This window comes from Ylistrum balloti, unplaced genomic scaffold (genome assembly GCF_031769215.1).
Source record: "Ylistrum balloti isolate Yb309-2 unplaced genomic scaffold, AGI_CSIRO_Ybal_v1 Utg370680, whole genome shotgun sequence".
In the NCBI taxonomy this organism is placed as follows: domain Eukaryota; kingdom Metazoa; phylum Mollusca; class Bivalvia; order Pectinida; family Pectinidae; genus Ylistrum; species Ylistrum balloti.
The window spans coordinates 4,662-27,120 of NW_026782410.1; the positions used below are offsets into that span (position 1 = coordinate 4,662).

The 22,459-nt window shown below is 34.4% G+C and overlaps 1 protein-coding gene across 1 annotated transcript; it reads right to left on the reverse strand.

Moving 5' to 3' along the window:
* Positions 1-2,023: 2,023 nt before the first annotated feature.
* LOC132557493 (prion-like-(Q/N-rich) domain-bearing protein 25) lies at positions 2,024-15,909 on the reverse strand. The gene is made up of 9 exons (XM_060221982.1): positions 15,837-15,909; positions 13,701-13,841; positions 12,023-12,151; positions 9,887-10,027; positions 8,209-8,337; positions 6,073-6,213; positions 4,395-4,523; positions 2,259-2,399; positions 2,024-2,070 (listed from the first exon to the last, which is right to left on the reverse strand). Exons 1-9 carry the CDS (start codon positions 15,907-15,909, stop codon positions 2,024-2,026), a joined length of 1,071 nt encoding a protein of 356 aa, XP_060077965.1.
* Between the last annotated feature and the right edge of the window lie 6,550 nt (positions 15,910-22,459).

Genomic DNA, 22,459 nt, shown 5'->3' on the forward strand with positions numbered 1-22,459 from the left:
CATTTTAAAGAACATTCATATTAATGATTTTTTACAATCCAAAATGTAATTAGTCTTCACAAGTTGTCTTCCAATTTAGAATTGATCCAGACACAATATTATAATGATATCTATGAAAGATCATGTTAATAATAACTCAAGCTTCCTTAATAAACTACTCCATCTTAGCAACAATTGTCTCAAAGCCTTTCACAAATTATCATCTGTGGGTAGTAGGTTTTTTGCTACAAGAAATAACCTTTCTCAACCCTCTGGGAAGCACACAGTAAGAGTTGCCATTCCATGCTTACAACTAGCATACCATATTTCTAGTACTGCCCATTAATCTCTATTCTCCATCAGAAAGAACAAAGCATGAATTATCTAACACAGTGTTCATTCTCTGGAGTCAAACGAGCAATCCTTCAATCACCAGTCCAATGTCCTACCACTTGACCACCATGCCTCCATAGACAACAGTCAAGTGTTGTGTTAAAGGTTTAAATACTCAATACATTTCTTTGATATTAGTTGAAGCATTTTTATAATCTCATAGGAAGCACCCTCCCTCGGTGTTAGTGCAGCTGTACTACACACTTACTTGCTACACAGGTGTCACCACCATCATAATAGTTGGCAATACAGGTACATGTACCACTATTACAGGTAGACATGTCTGTACACTCATTGGGTATAACACCAGTACAACCTGTCTCTCCAGCCTTGATTCCTAATATGAATAATATCAATAGATTAAATACTTTATGATTTGTACATCATATCACCAAGGATATAAACTGTAGAACAGTTCTGCCCTACATCACCAATATCTCCTCTCACAAGTCTAAAGGGGTTCACATCAAGCAGATCAAATGGACATTAATCACAAACCTGATATCAAAATAAAGATGTTTGTAAACATATTTCATCTAACAAGCTATTAATGTGGATGTTGCCAATTTTCATGACTTCCAAAATTAGTCTAGTCATCACATTTAACCATGTCTTACTTATCATTACATTAATCTGTCTGATCTTAATGACCTTTATTATTCATACATTTTGCCACTTTACTCAATTAGAAAATGACTATTGAACATAAATGTCCTCCCTTCTATGCTAATCAGAATCTCATTAGGTGTAAAATTTGATGTAATGACACTATGAGGTAAATAAAAACCAAATCGGTTGAGAGATTATAAATATATGACATTCATTTGAAACCAATGCCTTGTATGGGACATGACAAACAAACACAGCTAACACTATAATAATGCCCTCACATCGAATAGAAAGAGCTTAAAACAAAATTATCGGTGAATCTGATAAATGCTTCCCAAAATCAATTTAATTGGAAACAAAATGTTATCAATGGGCAATAATTCTGTAATTAAGGGGTTGGTGCCCTGACTTTGGTACCCTGCACATCTCGCCTGTTTGATAAAGGAATACACCAAGTTTAATCATACCAATTTTAAACGCAAGTAAAGTTATACTCGGGACAAAACAATTGAACAAAGGAAGTTTACTTTGTATTTAAAGGATTACAGACCCTGATCGGTACACTGCACATTGTATTGCATGACCAATGTTTATGCATCCACAGTTATGCTTTGAACATAAAATTTTAACAAAGGGCATTACCTAAGTAATTTAGAGGTTATGGGCCCTGACTTTGGTACAGTACCGCACATCCTCTTTGTATGTCCCAATTTAAATGCAAGCAAACATATGCTGCAGACATACAATTTTAAGAAAGGGCAATGCTCTTATAATTAAGCAACCCCAAGCAAGCCTTGGCAGTAACGTAGCACTTTGTGAAGTTCTGGATTTTTTCAGTCAATTGATTCTGATAAATAAATGGGTAAATATACCAAAGAAACTTATTTTCAATTCATTGTAACAGTAATATTGACCTCTCACATTTTGACCCAAAAACCAATACAAAGTGAGCACAACTCATAAGAGAGCAGTGTTGTCAAGTTTCAGTTTGATTGGTCGTCTTGAATTTGCGTTATTGTTCAGCGATGGTGATTGGGACCATTCAACCTTCAGGACACCACCATTTAGAGCAATTCAAAGCAAGCAATCCTGAAAAGAAAGTAGTTTATGATGATTCAGTTTGATCAGTCCAAAAAGGAACCACCAGTAATTGTTCAGAAATCGTGACGCAGACTGACAAATATACCCTTCCAGTCATTGACTGTTGGGATCACAAATGAATCGTCATGAGGAAGGCTTTGCTTTCATCCTAAAATTCTATGAGATTAATAACTTACTTTGCACACAGACACCAGAACTTCCACTGCCATCATTGTCATAGTAACCAGTGTTACAGGTACACTTATTATTGGTACAGACAGAGTTTTCCCGACATGCATCAGTAGGTAAACCAGCACAATTACCATTGGCTACAACCTCTGGTTAAACAGAACAGGTACAATGTACATCACAGTAAACATAATCTCTATATCATAATTACATCAGATATAAATACGAAAGCAGTATCAAAGAGATTTAATCACCGGGAATAACCTATGTGCACCAATGTATGGATCTTATCCACAGTTATTTGACATTAAACAAGGTCAACAGTCATTGCTTACACAAAAAGGGGAAACAACTCCTCTTCAAAAGTTACCACAACATTCTTTTACTTTTCCAATCAGCAAAATAATTCCTCTTTTCAAATGAAACATATCAAAATTACAGTGTAGAAATGAAGTGTGAGCTCCTCCCAATTTATTGTGGATTACAATTTTCACAAGTAATATTTTAGTAAAGCTTTTGTCAGTAAAAAACAGTATGTTATGTCCATGATATTTTTTCTATCATGTTTGTTATAACTGTGTACTACTATTCTACACTAGTTATATATCACCTATGTTAGGTTAGTACTAATTAGAATAATCTTCTCAAGTTAAACTGTGTTAAATAGTATGACTTATGAACTAACACATCTTATGATTATGAGGGCCAATGATTATATCGGCCAGCCCTATTAACGAAGTTAGATCAAACATGATGTCCTATCTATAAAGAATCCTGCCACACAAACACTGGTAGAGCTTTGCTGATTACTAGCAAGTAGATACAGAATATATTTACATGGTAATGGATCACTTACATATGTGAATCATATACTGCCTTATGGAGAAACATATCAAAACTATTTTGTTCCTGTCAAAACTAATAATGTTCTATGGACTTCTGCAAATCCATCAGGCTCCATATTCCTTAATATGATGCATCTCATGACAGATGACATGTGCAGGAGGAGAGGAAAGAATATCCCTGTTATATCTCAGTGCATAACCTGTGACTACCTATGGCCCTGATGATAGGGGATGGTTTGTCTTATGTTTTCTGTTGAGATACAATAGAGAATCATAGCTAATGTAGCTTACTGTACTCCACTGCATGATCATAGAAAGTGATTGAGACTGGTTCCTGGGCCTGCAGAATTAACATCTTTTATATTTCTTCTATGAATTCTACTAAGGAAACGTTGGAGACACCAGAATAGATTTGCTGCCCCCATTTCAACACTTTGGATCTTCCAGGTTTTCAAATTCCTTTTTAACAAACATAATATTATCTCCCATTGAATATGAACAGAATGGATGAATTGATTACATTATGACATCACAAACAAATCAATGACTCAAATGTGGAAAGGTCAAATAAACAAATTGATATCTTTCTCTTTTACTTTAAAATACCTTGAGGTCAATAGAATTACTCTTGGCTACCTTTTAGTGTATTTGATAGTCCTTTTAATACGCCAGTGGCAACTAAGCTCTAACAGAAATGGGACATTTTCAGTAAAACGTGTCATTTTAAAGAACATTCATATTAATGATTTTTTACAATCCAAAATGTAATTAGTCTTCACAAGTTGTCTTCCAATTTAGAATTGATCCAGACACAATATTATAATGATATCTATGAAAGATCATGTTAATAATAACTCAAGCTTCCTTAATAAACTACTCCATCTTAGCAACAATTGTCTCAAAGCCTTTCACAAATTATCATCTGTGGGTAGTAGGTTTTTTGCTACAAGAAATAACCTTTCTCAACCCTCTGGGAAGCACACAGTAAGAGTTGCCATTCCATGCTTACAACTAGCATACCATATTTCTAGTACTGCCCATTAATCTCTATTCTCCATCAGAAAGAACAAAGCATGAATTATCTAACACAGTGTTCATTCTCTGGAGTCAAACGAGCAATCCTTCGATCACCAGTCCAATGTCCTACCACTTGACCACCATGCCTCCATAGACAACAGTCAAGTGTTGTGTTAAAGGTTTAAATACTCAATACATTTCTTTGATATTAGTTGAAGCATTTTTATAATCTCATAGGAAGCACCCTCCCTCGGTGTTAGTGCAGCTGTACTACACACTTACTTGCTACACAGGTGTCACCACCATCATAATAGTTGGCAATACAGGTACATGTACCACTATTACAGGTAGACATGTCTGTACACTCATTGGGTATAACACCAGTACAACCTGTCTCTCCAGCCTTGATTCCTAATATGAATAATATCAATAGATTAAATACTTTATGATTTGTACATCATATCACCAAGGATATAAACTGTAGAACAGTTCTGCCCTACATCACCAATATCTCCTCTCACAAGTCTAAAGGGGTTCACATCAAGCAGATCAAATGGACATTAATCACAAACCTGATATCAAAATAAAGATGTTTGTAAACATATTTCATCTAACAAGCTATTAATGTGGATGTTGCCAATTTTCATGACTTCCAAAATTAGTCTAGTCATCGCATTTAACCATGTCTTACTTATCATTACATTAATCTGTCTGATCTTAATGACCTTTATTATTCATACATTTTGCCACTTTACTCAATTAGAAAATGACTATAGAACATAAATGTCCTCCCTTCTATGCTAATCAGAATCTCATTAGGTGTAAAATTTGATGTAATGACACTATGAGGTAAATAAAAACCAAATCGGTTGAGAGATTATAAATATATGACATTCATTTGAAACCAATGCCTTGTATGGGACATGACAAACAAACACAGCTAACACTATAATAATGCCCTCACATCGAATAGAAAGAGCTTAAAACAAAATTATCGGTGAATCTGATAAATGCTTCCCAAAATCAATTTAATTGGAAACAAAATGTTATCAATGGGCAATAATTCTGTAATTAAGGGGTTGGTGCCCTGACTTTGGTACCCTGCACATCTCGCCTGTTTGATAAAGGAATACACCAAGTTTAATCATACCAATTTTAAACGCAAGTAAAGTTATACTCGGGACAAAACAATTGAACAAAGGAAGTTTACTTTGTATTTAAAGGATTACAGACCCTGATCGGTACACTGCACATTGTATTGCATGACCAATGTTTATGCATCCACAGTTATGCTTTGAACATAAAATTTTAACAAAGGGCATTACCTAAGTAATTTAGAGGTTATGGGCCCTGACTTTGGTACAGTACCGCACATCCTCTTTGTATGTCCCAATTTAAATGCAAGCAAACATATGCTGCAGACATACAATTTTAAGAAAGGGCAATGCTCTTATAATTAAGCAACCCCAAGCAAGCCTTGGCAGTAACGTAGCACTTTGTGAAGTTCTGGATTTTTTCAGTCAATTGATTCTGATAAATAAATGGGTAAATATACCAAAGAAACTTATTTTCAATTCATTGTAACAGTAATATTGACCTCTCACATTTTGACCCAAAAACCAATACAAAGTGAGCACAACTCATAAGAGAGCAGTGTTGTCAAGTTTCAGTTTGATTGGTCGTCTTGAATTTGCGTTATTGTTCAGCGATGGTGATTGGGACCATTCAACCTTCAGGACACCACCATTTAGAGCAATTCAAAGCAAGCAATCCTGAAAAGAAAGTAGTTTATGATGATTCAGTTTGATCAGTCCAAAAAGGAACCACCAGTAATTGTTCAGAAATCGTGACGCAGACTGACAAATATACCCTTCCAGTCATTGACTGTTGGGATCACAAATGAATCGTCATGAGGAAGGCTTTGCTTTCATCCTAAAATTCTATGAGATTAATAACTTACTTTGCACACAGACACCAGAACTTCCACTGCCATCATTGTCATAGTAACCAGTGTTACAGGTACACTTATTATTGGTACAGACAGAGTTTTCCCGACATGCATCAGTAGGTAAACCAGCACAATTACCATTGGCTACAACCTCTGGTTAAACAGAACAGGTACAATGTACATCACAGTAAACATAATCTCTATATCATAATTACATCAGATATAAATACGAAAGCAGTATCAAAGAGATTTAATCACCGGGAATAACCTATGTGCACCAATGTATGGATCTTATCCACAGTTATTTGACATTAAACAAGGTCAACAGTCATTGCTTACACAAAAAGGGGAAACAACTCCTCTTCAAAAGTTACCACAACATTCTTTTACTTTTCCAATCAGCAAAATAATTCCTCTTTTCAAATGAAACATATCAAAATTACAGTGTAGAAATGAAGTGTGAGCTCCTCCCAATTTATTGTGGATTACAATTTTCACAAGTAATATTTTAGTAAAGCTTTTGTCAGTAAAAAACAGTATGTTATGTCCATGATATTTTTTCTATCATGTTTGTTATAACTGTGTACTACTATTCTACACTAGTTATATATCACCTATGTTAGGTTAGTACTAATTAGAATAATCTTCTCAAGTTAAACTGTGTTAAATAGTATGACTTATGAACTAACACATCTTATGATTATGAGGGCCAATGATTATATCGGCCAGCCCTATTAACGAAGTTAGATCAAACATGATGTCCTATCTATAAAGAATCCTGCCACACAAACACTGGTAGAGCTTTGCTGATTACTAGCAAGTAGATACAGAATATATTTACATGGTAATGGATCACTTACATATGTGAATCATATACTGCCTTATGGAGAAACATATCAAAACTATTTTGTTCCTGTCAAAACTAATAATGTTCTATGGACTTCTGCAAATCCATCAGGCTCCATATTCCTTAATATGATGCATCTCATGACAGATGACATGTGCAGGAGGAGAGGAAAGAATATCCCTGTTATATCTCAGTGCATAACCTGTGACTACCTATGGCCCTGATGATAGGGGATGGTTTGTCTTATGTTTTCTGTTGAGATACAATAGAGAATCATAGCTAATGTAGCTTACTGTACTCCACTGCATGATCATAGAAAGTGATTGAGACTGGTTCCTGGGCCTGCAGAATTAACATCTTTTATATTTCTTCTATGAATTCTACTAAGGAAACGTTGGAGACACCAGAATAGATTTGCTGCCCCCATTTCAACACTTTGGATCTTCCAGGTTTTCAAATTCCTTTTTAACAAACATAATATTATCTCCCATTGAATATGAACAGAATGGATGAATTGATTACATTATGACATCACAAACAAATCAATGACTCAAATGTGGAAAGGTCAAATAAACAAATTGATATCTTTCTCTTTTACTTTAAAATACCTTGAGGTCAATAGAATTACTCTTGGCTACCTTTTAGTGTATTTGATAGTCCTTTTAATACGCCAGTGGCAACTAAGCTCTAACAGAAATGGGACATTTTCAGTAAAACGTGTCATTTTAAAGAACATTCATATTAATGATTTTTTACAATCCAAAATGTAATTAGTCTTCACAAGTTGTCTTCCAATTTAGAATTGATCCAGACACAATATTATAATGATATCTATGAAAGATCATGTTAATAATAACTCAAGCTTCCTTAATAAACTACTCCATCTTAGCAACAATTGTCTCAAAGCCTTTCACAAATTATCATCTGTGGGTAGTAGGTTTTTTGCTACAAGAAATAACCTTTCTCAACCCTCTGGGAAGCACACAGTAAGAGTTGCCATTCCATGCTTACAACTAGCATACCATATTTCTAGTACTGCCCATTAATCTCTATTCTCCATCAGAAAGAACAAAGCATGAATTATCTAACACAGTGTTCATTCTCTGGAGTCAAACGAGCAATCCTTCGATCACCAGTCCAATGTCCTACCACTTGACCACCATGCCTCCATAGACAACAGTCAAGTGTTGTGTTAAAGGTTTAAATACTCAATACATTTCTTTGATATTAGTTGAAGCATTTTTATAATCTCATAGGAAGCACCCTCCCTCGGTGTTAGTGCAGCTGTACTACACACTTACTTGCTACACAGGTGTCACCACCATCATAATAGTTGGCAATACAGGTACATGTACCACTATTACAGGTAGACATGTCTGTACACTCATTGGGTATAACACCAGTACAACCTGTCTCTCCAGCCTTGATTCCTAATATGAATAATATCAATAGATTAAATACTTTATGATTTGTACATCATATCACCAAGGATATAAACTGTAGAACAGTTCTGCCCTACATCACCAATATCTCCTCTCACAAGTCTAAAGGGGTTCACATCAAGCAGATCAAATGGACATTAATCACAAACCTGATATCAAAATAAAGATGTTTGTAAACATATTTCATCTAACAAGCTATTAATGTGGATGTTGCCAATTTTCATGACTTCCAAAATTAGTCTAGTCATCGCATTTAACCATGTCTTACTTATCATTACATTAATCTGTCTGATCTTAATGACCTTTATTATTCATACATTTTGCCACTTTACTCAATTAGAAAATGACTATAGAACATAAATGTCCTCCCTTCTATGCTAATCAGAATCTCATTAGGTGTAAAATTTGATGTAATGACACTATGAGGTAAATAAAAACCAAATCGGTTGAGAGATTATAAATATATGACATTCATTTGAAACCAATGCCTTGTATGGGACATGACAAACAAACACAGCTAACACTATAATAATGCCCTCACATCGAATAGAAAGAGCTTAAAACAAAATTATCGGTGAATCTGATAAATGCTTCCCAAAATCAATTTAATTGGAAACAAAATGTTATCAATGGGCAATAATTCTGTAATTAAGGGGTTGGTGCCCTGACTTTGGTACCCTGCACATCTCGCCTGTTTGATAAAGGAATACACCAAGTTTAATCATACCAATTTTAAACGCAAGTAAAGTTATACTCGGGACAAAACAATTGAACAAAGGAAGTTTACTTTGTATTTAAAGGATTACAGACCCTGATCGGTACACTGCACATTGTATTGCATGACCAATGTTTATGCATCCACAGTTATGCTTTGAACATAAAATTTTAACAAAGGGCATTACCTAAGTAATTTAGAGGTTATGGGCCCTGACTTTGGTACAGTACCGCACATCCTCTTTGTATGTCCCAATTTAAATGCAAGCAAACATATGCTGCAGACATACAATTTTAAGAAAGGGCAATGCTCTTATAATTAAGCAACCCCAAGCAAGCCTTGGCAGTAACGTAGCACTTTGTGAAGTTCTGGATTTTTTCAGTCAATTGATTCTGATAAATAAATGGGTAAATATACCAAAGAAACTTATTTTCAATTCATTGTAACAGTAATATTGACCTCTCACATTTTGACCCAAAAACCAATACAAAGTGAGCACAACTCATAAGAGAGCAGTGTTGTCAAGTTTCAGTTTGATTGGTCGTCTTGAATTTGCGTTATTGTTCAGCGATGGTGATTGGGACCATTCAACCTTCAGGACACCACCATTTAGAGCAATTCAAAGCAAGCAATCCTGAAAAGAAAGTAGTTTATGATGATTCAGTTTGATCAGTCCAAAAAGGAACCACCAGTAATTGTTCAGAAATCGTGACGCAGACTGACAAATATACCCTTCCAGTCATTGACTGTTGGGATCACAAATGAATCGTCATGAGGAAGGCTTTGCTTTCATCCTAAAATTCTATGAGATTAATAACTTACTTTGCACACAGACACCAGAACTTCCACTGCCATCATTGTCATAGTAACCAGTGTTACAGGTACACTTATTATTGGTACAGACAGAGTTTTCCCGACATGCATCAGTAGGTAAACCAGCACAATTACCATTGGCTACAACCTCTGGTTAAACAGAACAGGTACAATGTACATCACAGTAAACATAATCTCTATATCATAATTACATCAGATATAAATACGAAAGCAGTATCAAAGAGATTTAATCACCGGGAATAACCTATGTGCACCAATGTATGGATCTTATCCACAGTTATTTGACATTAAACAAGGTCAACAGTCATTGCTTACACAAAAAGGGGAAACAACTCCTCTTCAAAAGTTACCACAACATTCTTTTACTTTTCCAATCAGCAAAATAATTCCTCTTTTCAAATGAAACATATCAAAATTACAGTGTAGAAATGAAGTGTGAGCTCCTCCCAATTTATTGTGGATTACAATTTTCACAAGTAATATTTTAGTAAAGCTTTTGTCAGTAAAAAACAGTATGTTATGTCCATGATATTTTTTCTATCATGTTTGTTATAACTGTGTACTACTATTCTACACTAGTTATATATCACCTATGTTAGGTTAGTACTAATTAGAATAATCTTCTCAAGTTAAACTGTGTTAAATAGTATGACTTATGAACTAACACATCTTATGATTATGAGGGCCAATGATTATATCGGCCAGCCCTATTAACGAAGTTAGATCAAACATGATGTCCTATCTATAAAGAATCCTGCCACACAAACACTGGTAGAGCTTTGCTGATTACTAGCAAGTAGATACAGAATATATTTACATGGTAATGGATCACTTACATATGTGAATCATATACTGCCTTATGGAGAAACATATCAAAACTATTTTGTTCCTGTCAAAACTAATAATGTTCTATGGACTTCTGCAAATCCATCAGGCTCCATATTCCTTAATATGATGCATCTCATGACAGATGACATGTGCAGGAGGAGAGGAAAGAATATCCCTGTTATATCTCAGTGCATAACCTGTGACTACCTATGGCCCTGATGATAGGGGATGGTTTGTCTTATGTTTTCTGTTGAGATACAATAGAGAATCATAGCTAATGTAGCTTACTGTACTCCACTGCATGATCATAGAAAGTGATTGAGACTGGTTCCTGGGCCTGCAGAATTAACATCTTTTATATTTCTTCTATGAATTCTACTAAGGAAACGTTGGAGACACCAGAATAGATTTGCTGCCCCCATTTCAACACTTTGGATCTTCCAGGTTTTCAAATTCCTTTTTAACAAACATAATATTATCTCCCATTGAATATGAACAGAATGGATGAATTGATTACATTATGACATCACAAACAAATCAATGACTCAAATGTGGAAAGGTCAAATAAACAAATTGATATCTTTCTCTTTTACTTTAAAATACCTTGAGGTCAATAGAATTACTCTTGGCTACCTTTTAGTGTATTTGATAGTCCTTTTAATACGCCAGTGGCAACTAAGCTCTAACAGAAATGGGACATTTTCAGTAAAACGTGTCATTTTAAAGAACATTCATATTAATGATTTTTTACAATCCAAAATGTAATTAGTCTTCACAAGTTGTCTTCCAATTTAGAATTGATCCAGACACAATATTATAATGATATCTATGAAAGATCATGTTAATAATAACTCAAGCTTCCTTAATAAACTACTCCATCTTAGCAACAATTGTCTCAAAGCCTTTCACAAATTATCATCTGTGGGTAGTAGGTTTTTTGCTACAAGAAATAACCTTTCTCAACCCTCTGGGAAGCACACAGTAAGAGTTGCCATTCCATGCTTACAACTAGCATACCATATTTCTAGTACTGCCCATTAATCTCTATTCTCCATCAGAAAGAACAAAGCATGAATTATCTAACACAGTGTTCATTCTCTGGAGTCAAACGAGCAATCCTTCGATCACCAGTCCAATGTCCTACCACTTGACCACCATGCCTCCATAGACAACAGTCAAGTGTTGTGTTAAAGGTTTAAATACTCAATACATTTCTTTGATATTAGTTGAAGCATTTTTATAATCTCATAGGAAGCACCCTCCCTCGGTGTTAGTGCAGCTGTACTACACACTTACTTGCTACACAGGTGTCACCACCATCATAATAGTTGGCAATACAGGTACATGTACCACTATTACAGGTAGACATGTCTGTACACTCATTGGGTATAACACCAGTACAACCTGTCTCTCCAGCCTTGATTCCTAATATGAATAATATCAATAGATTAAATACTTTATGATTTGTACATCATATCACCAAGGATATAAACTGTAGAACAGTTCTGCCCTACATCACCAATATCTCCTCTCACAAGTCTAAAGGGGTTCACATCAAGCAGATCAAATGGACATTAATCACAAACCTGATATCAAAATAAAGATGTTTGTAAACATATTTCATCTAACAAGCTATTAATGTGGATGTTGCCAATTTTCATGACTTCCAAAATTAGTCTAGTCATCGCATTTAACCATGTCTTACTTATCATTACATTAATCTGTCTGATCTTAATGACCTTTATTATTCATACATTTTGCCACTTTACTCAATTAGAAAATGACTATAGAACATAAATGTCCTCCCTTCTATGCTAATCAGAATCTCATTAGGTGTAAAATTTGATGTAATGACACTATGAGGTAAATAAAAACCAAATCGGTTGAGAGATTATAAATATATGACATTCATTTGAAACCAATGCCTTGTATGGGACATGACAAACAAACACAGCTAACACTATAATAATGCCCTCACATCGAATAGAAAGAGCTTAAAACAAAATTATCGGTGAATCTGATAAATGCTTCCCAAAATCAATTTAATTGGAAACAAAATGTTATCAATGGGCAATAATTCTGTAATTAAGGGGTTGGTGCCCTGACTTTGGTACCCTGCACATCTCGCCTGTTTGATAAAGGAATACACCAAGTTTAATCATACCAATTTTAAACGCAAGTAAAGTTATACTCGGGACAAAACAATTGAACAAAGGAAGTTTACTTTGTATTTAAAGGATTACAGACCCTGATCGGTACACTGCACATTGTATTGCATGACCAATGTTTATGCATCCACAGTTATGCTTTGAACATAAAATTTTAACAAAGGGCATTACCTAAGTAATTTAGAGGTTATGGGCCCTGACTTTGGTACAGTACCGCACATCCTCTTTGTATGTCCCAATTTAAATGCAAGCAAACATATGCTGCAGACATACAATTTTAAGAAAGGGCAATGCTCTTATAATTAAGCAACCCCAAGCAAGCCTTGGCAGTAACGTAGCACTTTGTGAAGTTCTGGATTTTTTCAGTCAATTGATTCTGATAAATAAATGGGTAAATATACCAAAGAAACTTATTTTCAATTCATTGTAACAGTAATATTGACCTCTCACATTTTGACCCAAAAACCAATACAAAGTGAGCACAACTCATAAGAGAGCAGTGTTGTCAAGTTTCAGTTTGATTGGTCGTCTTGAATTTGCGTTATTGTTCAGCGATGGTGATTGGGACCATTCAACCTTCAGGACACCACCATTTAGAGCAATTCAAAGCAAGCAATCCTGAAAAGAAAGTAGTTTATGATGATTCAGTTTGATCAGTCCAAAAAGGAACCACCAGTAATTGTTCAGAAATCGTGACGCAGACTGACAAATATACCCTTCCAGTCATTGACTGTTGGGATCACAAATGAATCGTCATGAGGAAGGCTTTGCTTTCATCCTAAAATTCTATGAGATTAATAACTTACTTTGCACACAGACACCAGAACTTCCACTGCCATCATTGTCATAGTAACCAGTGTTACAGGTACACTTATTATTGGTACAGACAGAGTTTTCCCGACATGCATCAGTAGGTAAACCAGCACAATTACCATTGGCTACAACCTCTGGTTAAACAGAACAGGTACAATGTACATCACAGTAAACATAATCTCTATATCATAATTACATCAGATATAAATACGAAAGCAGTATCAAAGAGATTTAATCACCGGGAATAACCTATGTGCACCAATGTATGGATCTTATCCACAGTTATTTGACATTAAACAAGGTCAACAGTTAATGCTTACACAAAAAGGGGAAACAACTCCTCTTCAAAAGTTACCACAACATTCTTTTACTTTTCCAATCAGCAAAATAATTCCTCTTTTCAAATGAAACATATCAAAATTACAGTGTAGAAATGAAGTGTGAGGTCCTCACAATTTATTGTGGATTACAATTTTCACAAGTAATATTTTAGTAAAGCATTTGTCAGTAAAAAACAGTATGTTATGTCCATGATATTTTTTCAATCATGTTTGTTATAACTGTGTACTACTATTTTACACTAGTTATATATCACCTATGTTAGGTTAGTACTAATTAGAATAATCTTCTCAAGTTAAACTGTGTTAAATAGTATGACTTATGAACTAACACATCTTATGATTATGAGGGCCAATGATTATATCGGCCAGCCCTATTAACGAAGTTAGAGAAAACATGATGTCCTATCTATAAAGAATCCTGCCACACAAACACTGGTAGAGCTTTGCTGATTACTAGCAAGTAGATACAGAATATATTTACATGGTAATGGATCACTTACATATGTGAATCATATACTGCCTTATGGAGAAACATATCAAAACTATTTTGTTCCTGTCAAAACTAATAATGTTCTATGGACTTCTGCAAATCCATCAGGCTCCATATTCCTTAATATGATGCATCTCATGACAGATGACATGTGCAGGAGGAGAGGAAAGAATATCCCTGTTATATCTCAGTGCATAACCTGTGACTACCTATGGCCCTGATGATAGGGGATGGTTTGTCTTATGTTTTCTGTTGAGATACAATAGAGAATCCTAGCTAATGTAGCTTGCTGTACTCCACTGCATGATCATAGAAAGTGATTAAGACTGGTTCCTGGGCCTGCAGAATTAACATCTTTTATATTTCTTCTATGAATTCTACTAAGGAAACGTTGGAGACACCAGAATAGATTTGCTGCCCCCATTTCAACACTTTGGATCTTCCAGGTTTTCAAATTCCTTTTTAACAAACATAATATTATCTCCCATTGAATATGAACAGAATGGATGAATTGATTACATTATGACATCACAAACAAATCAATGACTCAAATGTGGAAAGGTCAAATAAACAAATTGATATCTTTCTCTTTTACTTTAAAATACCTTGAGGTCAATAGAATTACTCTTGGCTACCTTTTAGTGTATTTGATAGTCCTTTTAATACGCCAGTGGCAACTAAGCTCTAACAGAAATGGGACATTTTCAGTAAAACGTGTCATTTTAAAGAACATTCATATTAATGATTTTTTACAATCCAGAATGTAATTAGTCTTCACAAGTTGTCTTCCAATTTAGAATTGGTCCAGACACAATATTATAATGATATCTATGTAAGATCATGTTAATAATAACTCAAGCTTCCTTAATAAACTACTCCATCTTAGCAACAATTGTCTCAAAGCCTTTCACAAATTATCATCTGTGGGTAGCAGGTTTTTTGCTACAAGAAATAACCTTTCTCAACCCTCTGGGAAGCACACAGTAAGAGTTGCCATTCCATGCTTACAACTAGCATACCATATTTCTAGTACTGCCCATTAATCTCTATTCTCCATCAGAAAGAACAAAGCATGAATTATCTAACACAGTGTTCATTCTCTGGAGTCAAACGAGCAATCCTTCGATCACCAGTCCAATGTCCTACCACTTGACCACCATGCCTCCATAGACAACAGTCAAGTGTTGTGTTAAAGGTTTAAATACTCAATACATTTCTTTGATATTAGTTGAAGCATTTTTATAATCTCATAGGAAGCACCCTCCCTCGGTGTTAGTGCAGCTGTACTACACACTTACTTGCTACACAGGTGTCACCACCATCATAATAGTTGGCAATACAGGTACATGTACCACTATTACAGGTAGACATGTCTGTACACCCATTGGGTATACCAGCACAACCTGTCTCTCCAGCTTTGATTTCTAATATGAATAATATCAATAGATTAAATACTTTATGATTTGTACATCATATATCACCAGGATATAAACTGTAGAACAGTTCTGCCCTACATCACCAATATCTCCTCTCACAAGTCTAAAGGGGTTCACATCAAGCAGATCAAATGGACATTAATCACAAACCTGATATCAAAATAAAGATGTTTGTAAACATATTTCATCTAACAAGCTATTAATGTGGATGTTGCCAATTTTCATGACTTCCAAAATTAGTCTAGTCATCACATTTAACCATGTCTTAATTATCATTACATTAATCTGTCTGATCTTAATGACCTTTATTATTCATTCATTTTGCCACTTTACTCAATTAGAAAATGACTATAGAACATAAATGTCCTCCCTTCTATGCCAAATAGAATCTCATTAGGTGTAAAATTTGATGTAATGACACTATGACTGACAAAAATAAAAACCTTCTTTCGGTTGAGAGATTATAAATATATGAAAATTCATTTGAAAGCAATGCCTTGTATGGGACATGACAAACAAACACATTTCTAACACTATAATAATGGACTTTCACATCAAATGAAAGAGCTTAAAACAAAATTATATGGTGAATCTGATAAATGCTTCCCAAAATCAATTTAATTGGAAACAAAATGTTATCAATGGGCAATAATTCTGTAATTAAGGGGTTGGTGCCTGACTTAGCATGGTACAGACACATCTATCTGTTTGATAAATGAATACACCAAGTTTAATCATGAACCAATTTTAAACGCAAGTACAAGTTATACTCGGGACAAAACAATTGAACAAAGGAAGTTTACTTTGTATTTAAAGGATTACAGTAGGTAATCGGTATACTGCACATTGTATTGCATGACCAATGTTTATGCATCCACAGTTATGCTTTGAACATAAAATTTTAACAAAGGGTATTACATAAATAATTTAGTGGTGTTGGACCCTTCGATCACCAGTCCAATGTCCTACCACTTGACCACCATGCCTCCATAGACAGCAGTCAAGTGTTGTGTTAAAGGTTTAAATATCAATACATTTCTTTGATATTAGTTGAAACATAATCTCATAGGAAGCACCCTCCCTCGGTGTTAGTGCAGATATACACACTTACATGCTACACAGGTGTCACCACTATCAGCAATAGCCTTTTGGCAATACAGGTAGATGTACCACTATTACCAAGACATTTGTACACTCATTGGTTATGACATTAACACTGTAGGTCAAGCCTTCATTCCTGGAACAAAAATAGTAGAATTAGTGAAGATTCAAAGGAAATCATATCTACAAAAGCCTTTTGTTATAGAGCAAATTTGCTTGTAAGGTTTAGTTTGCTGAAATTGCTTCTTTAAAAAATAAGTATTTGAAAATTTGTGTCTTTTTCCCCTAGAAGGCCTTTCCACTCTTCCACAAGGGGGTTTAGATGCAATGTTTATAAAAAAGAAAGTTGTTTCATCCAAAGAGCTTTATCAGAGGACCTGTTTCACAGTACATGTAATATTTTGACATCCTGATTCAATTTTTACTGTGTGTTATTTGCATTATTTTTCTAAGAATGTATGTTAAAAAGCCAAAATTCACCTATGGCCTGTAATTTGACTTATTTTATGATCCATGTCATGTGTGTAAGCCAGGGTGCACATCTTACTCTAAAACTTGTTCAAAAAGCTATAATAAACCACTAAATTGGTTCAAATCCTCTTGATTCAAGTCTACTGCATGTTTTGAACTCAAATGTAAAGCCAAATAATACCAATATAAAAAAGTTATGGAAGTTTAACTGGGAAAGAATCATAATGTTTTAAAAAAAATTTCAACAAATTCAAGTTTTTGGAAAACTGTTTGACTACCTTAACATTACTGTTCACCTAAAATATTTATACCTTCTTTGGCCAAATATATGTACCTAAAATATTGAAAATTTCATGAAATTCTGGGACCAGTAAATTCCAAGGACAGATTTTCTTGTGATGGCAGAAACAGTAAACTACTCTTATTTCTGACATTTTATTCAGAATGTTATTTTTTATCCAAATATATGTTTATTTTAATTTCATTCATTTTTACTATGTGCCTTTAAATGAAAATGATATCAAATCATATTTTGCCTCATTGGATTATAAACAGAAAAGACTCACATGGTCTGTACTTCTTCTTGTTTATTAAAATATGAAATATATATCAAAGTGGCATTCTGTGCATTATTAATGAATCAATAAGGAGGCAGTATATCTACTTGAATAACAACATTCAAGCTGAAGCTGAGGTAAGCAGCTGAAGGCCATGAACTGGTGAAATTTTCCACCAGGTACACATTTTATCGTATTGTGTACCTGGTATAGGACGACACTCAGCGTAATAATGATTCTAAGGTTTCATGCGATTCATTTGAGGAGACTGAGGATAATCTTAATGACAATGAAACAAACCCTACACTTCTACTTCTTACTCATATAAGATTTGAAGCATGCTTCCTCATCACATTGGAAGTGTTCATTATGTTTAGAGTATAATGATGACTGTAAAATTATTCCTTAGTCTTTTTGTCACTCTCTTAACCATAAATATTCACTTCGGTGTCCTCCTGATGCTTGTGTACATTCTGAACATCTCATAGGAAGCATCCTACATTCTGATACAAAAATCAGTAAACAAGTATGCTAAGTAAATCAAGTGGATTAATTTCCTCAGTTGTGATCAATGATTTGCTTGAAATTGTACATCAAGTAACCAAACATGAGAATTCCCCAGAATTAAGATTTACAATGGACTGGCTTGACCTTTGGTCAATTTAAGGACATGTATGGCATGTGTGAATCGGACCTTGTTTTCAGCTTCAAGTGCAAGTGCAATAGACCTGTTTATGTATGTTGGGGTAAAACTTAAAACTAATCTGTCATGGAACCAAATGACCATGCTTACTAACCTCTCCATAGCCACACTGTTAAGATTTTTTCACAAAATTGTTGATATATTGAACACTTTAGTTGTCCCCAGATACCTTGGTACAGCCCATATATCACACCAAGTCACATACAATACCGTATGTACCAAAGTATTTTATGGTGATCAGGTCATTCTTATCTTAGATGGTACCTATATCTACCTCAACAAAAGCAAAGACCACCAGTTCCAAGGGGCATCTTATGGAGGGTGTACAAAATATGGACAATACTCTTTCATTCCCGAAGAACAATACAGATTTTAAAGAAATTCATAGATTGTCCCTGTTGGGATCTACCCATCTGGCCCCAAGGCGCCGAGACTCACCATTTATACAAAATTACTTTCCCTACATCCAAACATGCTTCAAACAAATATTGACAATATCCTGTCATTCCCAAAGAACAAAACAGATTTTAAAGAATTTCATAGATTTCCCTTATTTGGCCCCGCCCATGAACATGAGATGGCTTTGCTTTCATTGGCCCCAAGAGACTGACACCCATTGTTTTACTGAACTGATTTTCCATTACCCAAACATGTTTTGGAGAAAAATTTGGACAATATCTTGTAATTCCTAAAGAACAAGATAGATTTTAAACAAGTCATTTAAAGATATTAATAAAAAATTTACCCTTCTGACCTTGAATATCGGTTAAAGAAATTTCTTTTTGCAACCTCTGTTGCGCTTCATTCTAGGAGCCAACAGTACCAGCTAAATATCCTTCTATGCTTTTTGGTTAATAAAAAGGAGTTGTTTTAATGTTTTTTTCTTTTGTCCTTATCTTGGCCCTTAGCCAGGTGAGCTAGAAAGTTGTAAAACTTCCCCTTTCTGGCCCTGTTCCTTAGGTCCTAGGGGCTAAGAAACAATATTTTAATTCTCTTTACCCAAGAATGCTTCAGACCAAATTTGAGCAATATCCAATCATTCCTACAGGAGGAGAAGGATTTAAAGTAATTTTCTCTATTTTCCTTATTGGGCCTCACCCCTCCTGTTCCAGCTAAAAAAAACCCATCGTCTGAACAAAGTTTATTCATTTGGCTTCAGACCAAATTTGGGTAAAATCCAATCATTCTTCCTGGAATTTTTCAATTTTTTTTCCTTCAAACAATGCACCTAATTTCACAAATAAGTCATGTTTTTATTTATAACAAGAGTAAACAACATTACCACCAAAAGATTTAAAATAGGAGGCACATCAGCTTTAACGGTCATTTGAATACATCAGACTTGTAAATTATATAACAGAAGTAGAAGTATTACTAGTGGGAATAATTATCAAATAGTTAAAACAGCATGGAATATTTTGAAAGAAAATCATTTCATTTTGTCAAGATTTCCACAAAATTTCAGCTCAATGGCATCCATGATGAAACTAGAAATGTTTAAAATGCTTTTATTCAAGATGGCATATATGGCAACCATATTGGATTTCAGACCGACGTGAAAAAAAAAATAGCAACACTTGCTTAAAATTCCATGATGTTTAAGCTTAATCTCGCTGGTGAAATTTAAGAAGTTTAAAACATGAAAAGTTTACACCTGGCACAAGACAAGTTAACAAAACATGATGGATAAACCCAAAACAACATGGTATCCTGAAGATGTAAGCTTAAAGGGTCCTCACCTTCTGATCAAAACTTGCACATCCTAGTAATACCGCATTACTTTTTTACAAAATATATCATGTTTTAAATGGTCAGCCCCCCCCCCCCCCCCCGCCCTCCCTCGATGGTTCCATTTCTAACTGATTTTTTTTCATGTCAAAAAGATGTGGCAATTACTCTAACTATATGTTCTCATTTCCTATTGTTATTTGTACATTTATTAACAATTCTTTTTTTCTCAAAAAGTTGTACCAGTTTTTCTACATGCATTAAACATAAAGAAATAGGAATTATTTTGTATGGCATGTCTTTTGAAGAAATTGGTTAATACCTACACCGAGTAGAATATTACCTGTGCATAACACACGGCTAATTACAGTGTTCACACAATACTTGGTCTCTAATGGTTAATTACCAGTTTAATTATTCAATTAAATATCGGCTTCTTAATAAGTGTCAACATCATGTTGTAGTGACTTATATGTTAAACAAGTAGCACATTTACACAAGACATGAAAAGTTGACTTGTTTGTGTGCTTCTTTTGGAACAATGAAGATGAAACCGGCAAACCAATGCGAAATTTGATCCCAACAATTCCGAAAGAAACTATTATATGTGCTTGGACAATGCAGTGCTGAAAGTATAATAATAGATTAAACTATGCAGTTTCTTCCACTGTGTACTGTGCTATGATAAACCTACTTCATTCAACCGTACATAATCAATGTCAGGAAACTGATGTCGTTTACCTTATTTTTGTGTCAGTTGAAATTCGGACGAGTCAAAATATTTTCCGCAGTTCCTTGCATTTTGAGATAATTTTGAGAGTTTCGACTCTATCTTCATGCACATTTATAACAGTATTCAATGAAGTTGGTGTTTATCATTTCTTCCATATTTGTCAGGTCCAGGGCATTTTGCTATTCATATGAAAATGAGTCTTTTTGTCTCTTATTAGGAGAAAAAAAATTTCAATTGGAAAGTCATTTTTTAGTAGTAAACTGTATATTTTTAGAAGTTGACCATATCATGAATTCAAATAAATTTAACTTACTTAAGTGATATACAGTTATTAAGAATCCCTACAGCCACCATGAAACAGAGATTCTGAATAGCTCATCTATATACTTTGCATCGAACACTTCACACATATATGAATTTATAAGATGGATTGATGTCTTCACTGTGATGTTAACCGTATTTAAAATTTTTATTTTAATTTTTAAAACAAAATTATCGAAAACATAACACTTACTGATAATACAAACTATTCCATTTTTGGTGTAATGTGTTGCAGTGTTACAGACACACAATGAGGTACTAACATCACAAATCTCCCCAGTTGTACAGGTATCACCAGAACAGGGTGTACCCACATCTGCCTGACATCCTCCATTGTACAAAAAAATTATCTGTGCGAAGAAAATAAAACAATATCTTAAACATTCATATAACATAAACTTAAATGTAAAATGCATAAAATATTTTTGTAATAAAGCATAAAAAACATTAATGTATATACTTACTGTATAGCTATCATAATAATTTTACCCTGCAAAATTTTGACTTGTAGTAAAAGAACCAAATGTTTCTTGTGTCTGTTGTATTATAAATACATACATACTGACTTGTGATTATACCAGCATGAACACTGTGAAAGTGTCATTTAATCTATGTACATAATGCACAGTATAAAATAACCTTTATCTAAAGCCTTTTTATTGGATAATTTTCATGATCCCGATATATCCGGAATAATTGCCACATCGTTGCCATGACTATTATTCTGACGCTAGCCCCAATATATCGGCCTGTTTAGGCAAATGATTGACTTCAACATTGGAAATAATACCTTTGCCATTCAGTGATAGACATGACGACTTTCGAGTGAGAACACTAAGAATCAATAAAACAATGATTCAGACAGATAACT

Excerpts from the sequence above, each read along its gene's own strand:
- LOC132557493 (XM_060221982.1), bottom strand. The coding sequence starts at position 15,909 with ATGTCTACCTGTAATAGTGGTACATGTACCTGTATTGCCAACTATTAT. Across the intron at positions 8,338-9,886 it reads TTCTGGTGTCTGTGTGCAAA|GAATCAAGGCTGGAGAGACA; the intron begins GTAAGTTATTAA and ends TATTCATATTAG. Across the intron at positions 4,524-6,072 it reads TTCTGGTGTCTGTGTGCAAA|GAATCAAGGCTGGAGAGACA; the intron begins GTAAGTTATTAA and ends TATTCATATTAG.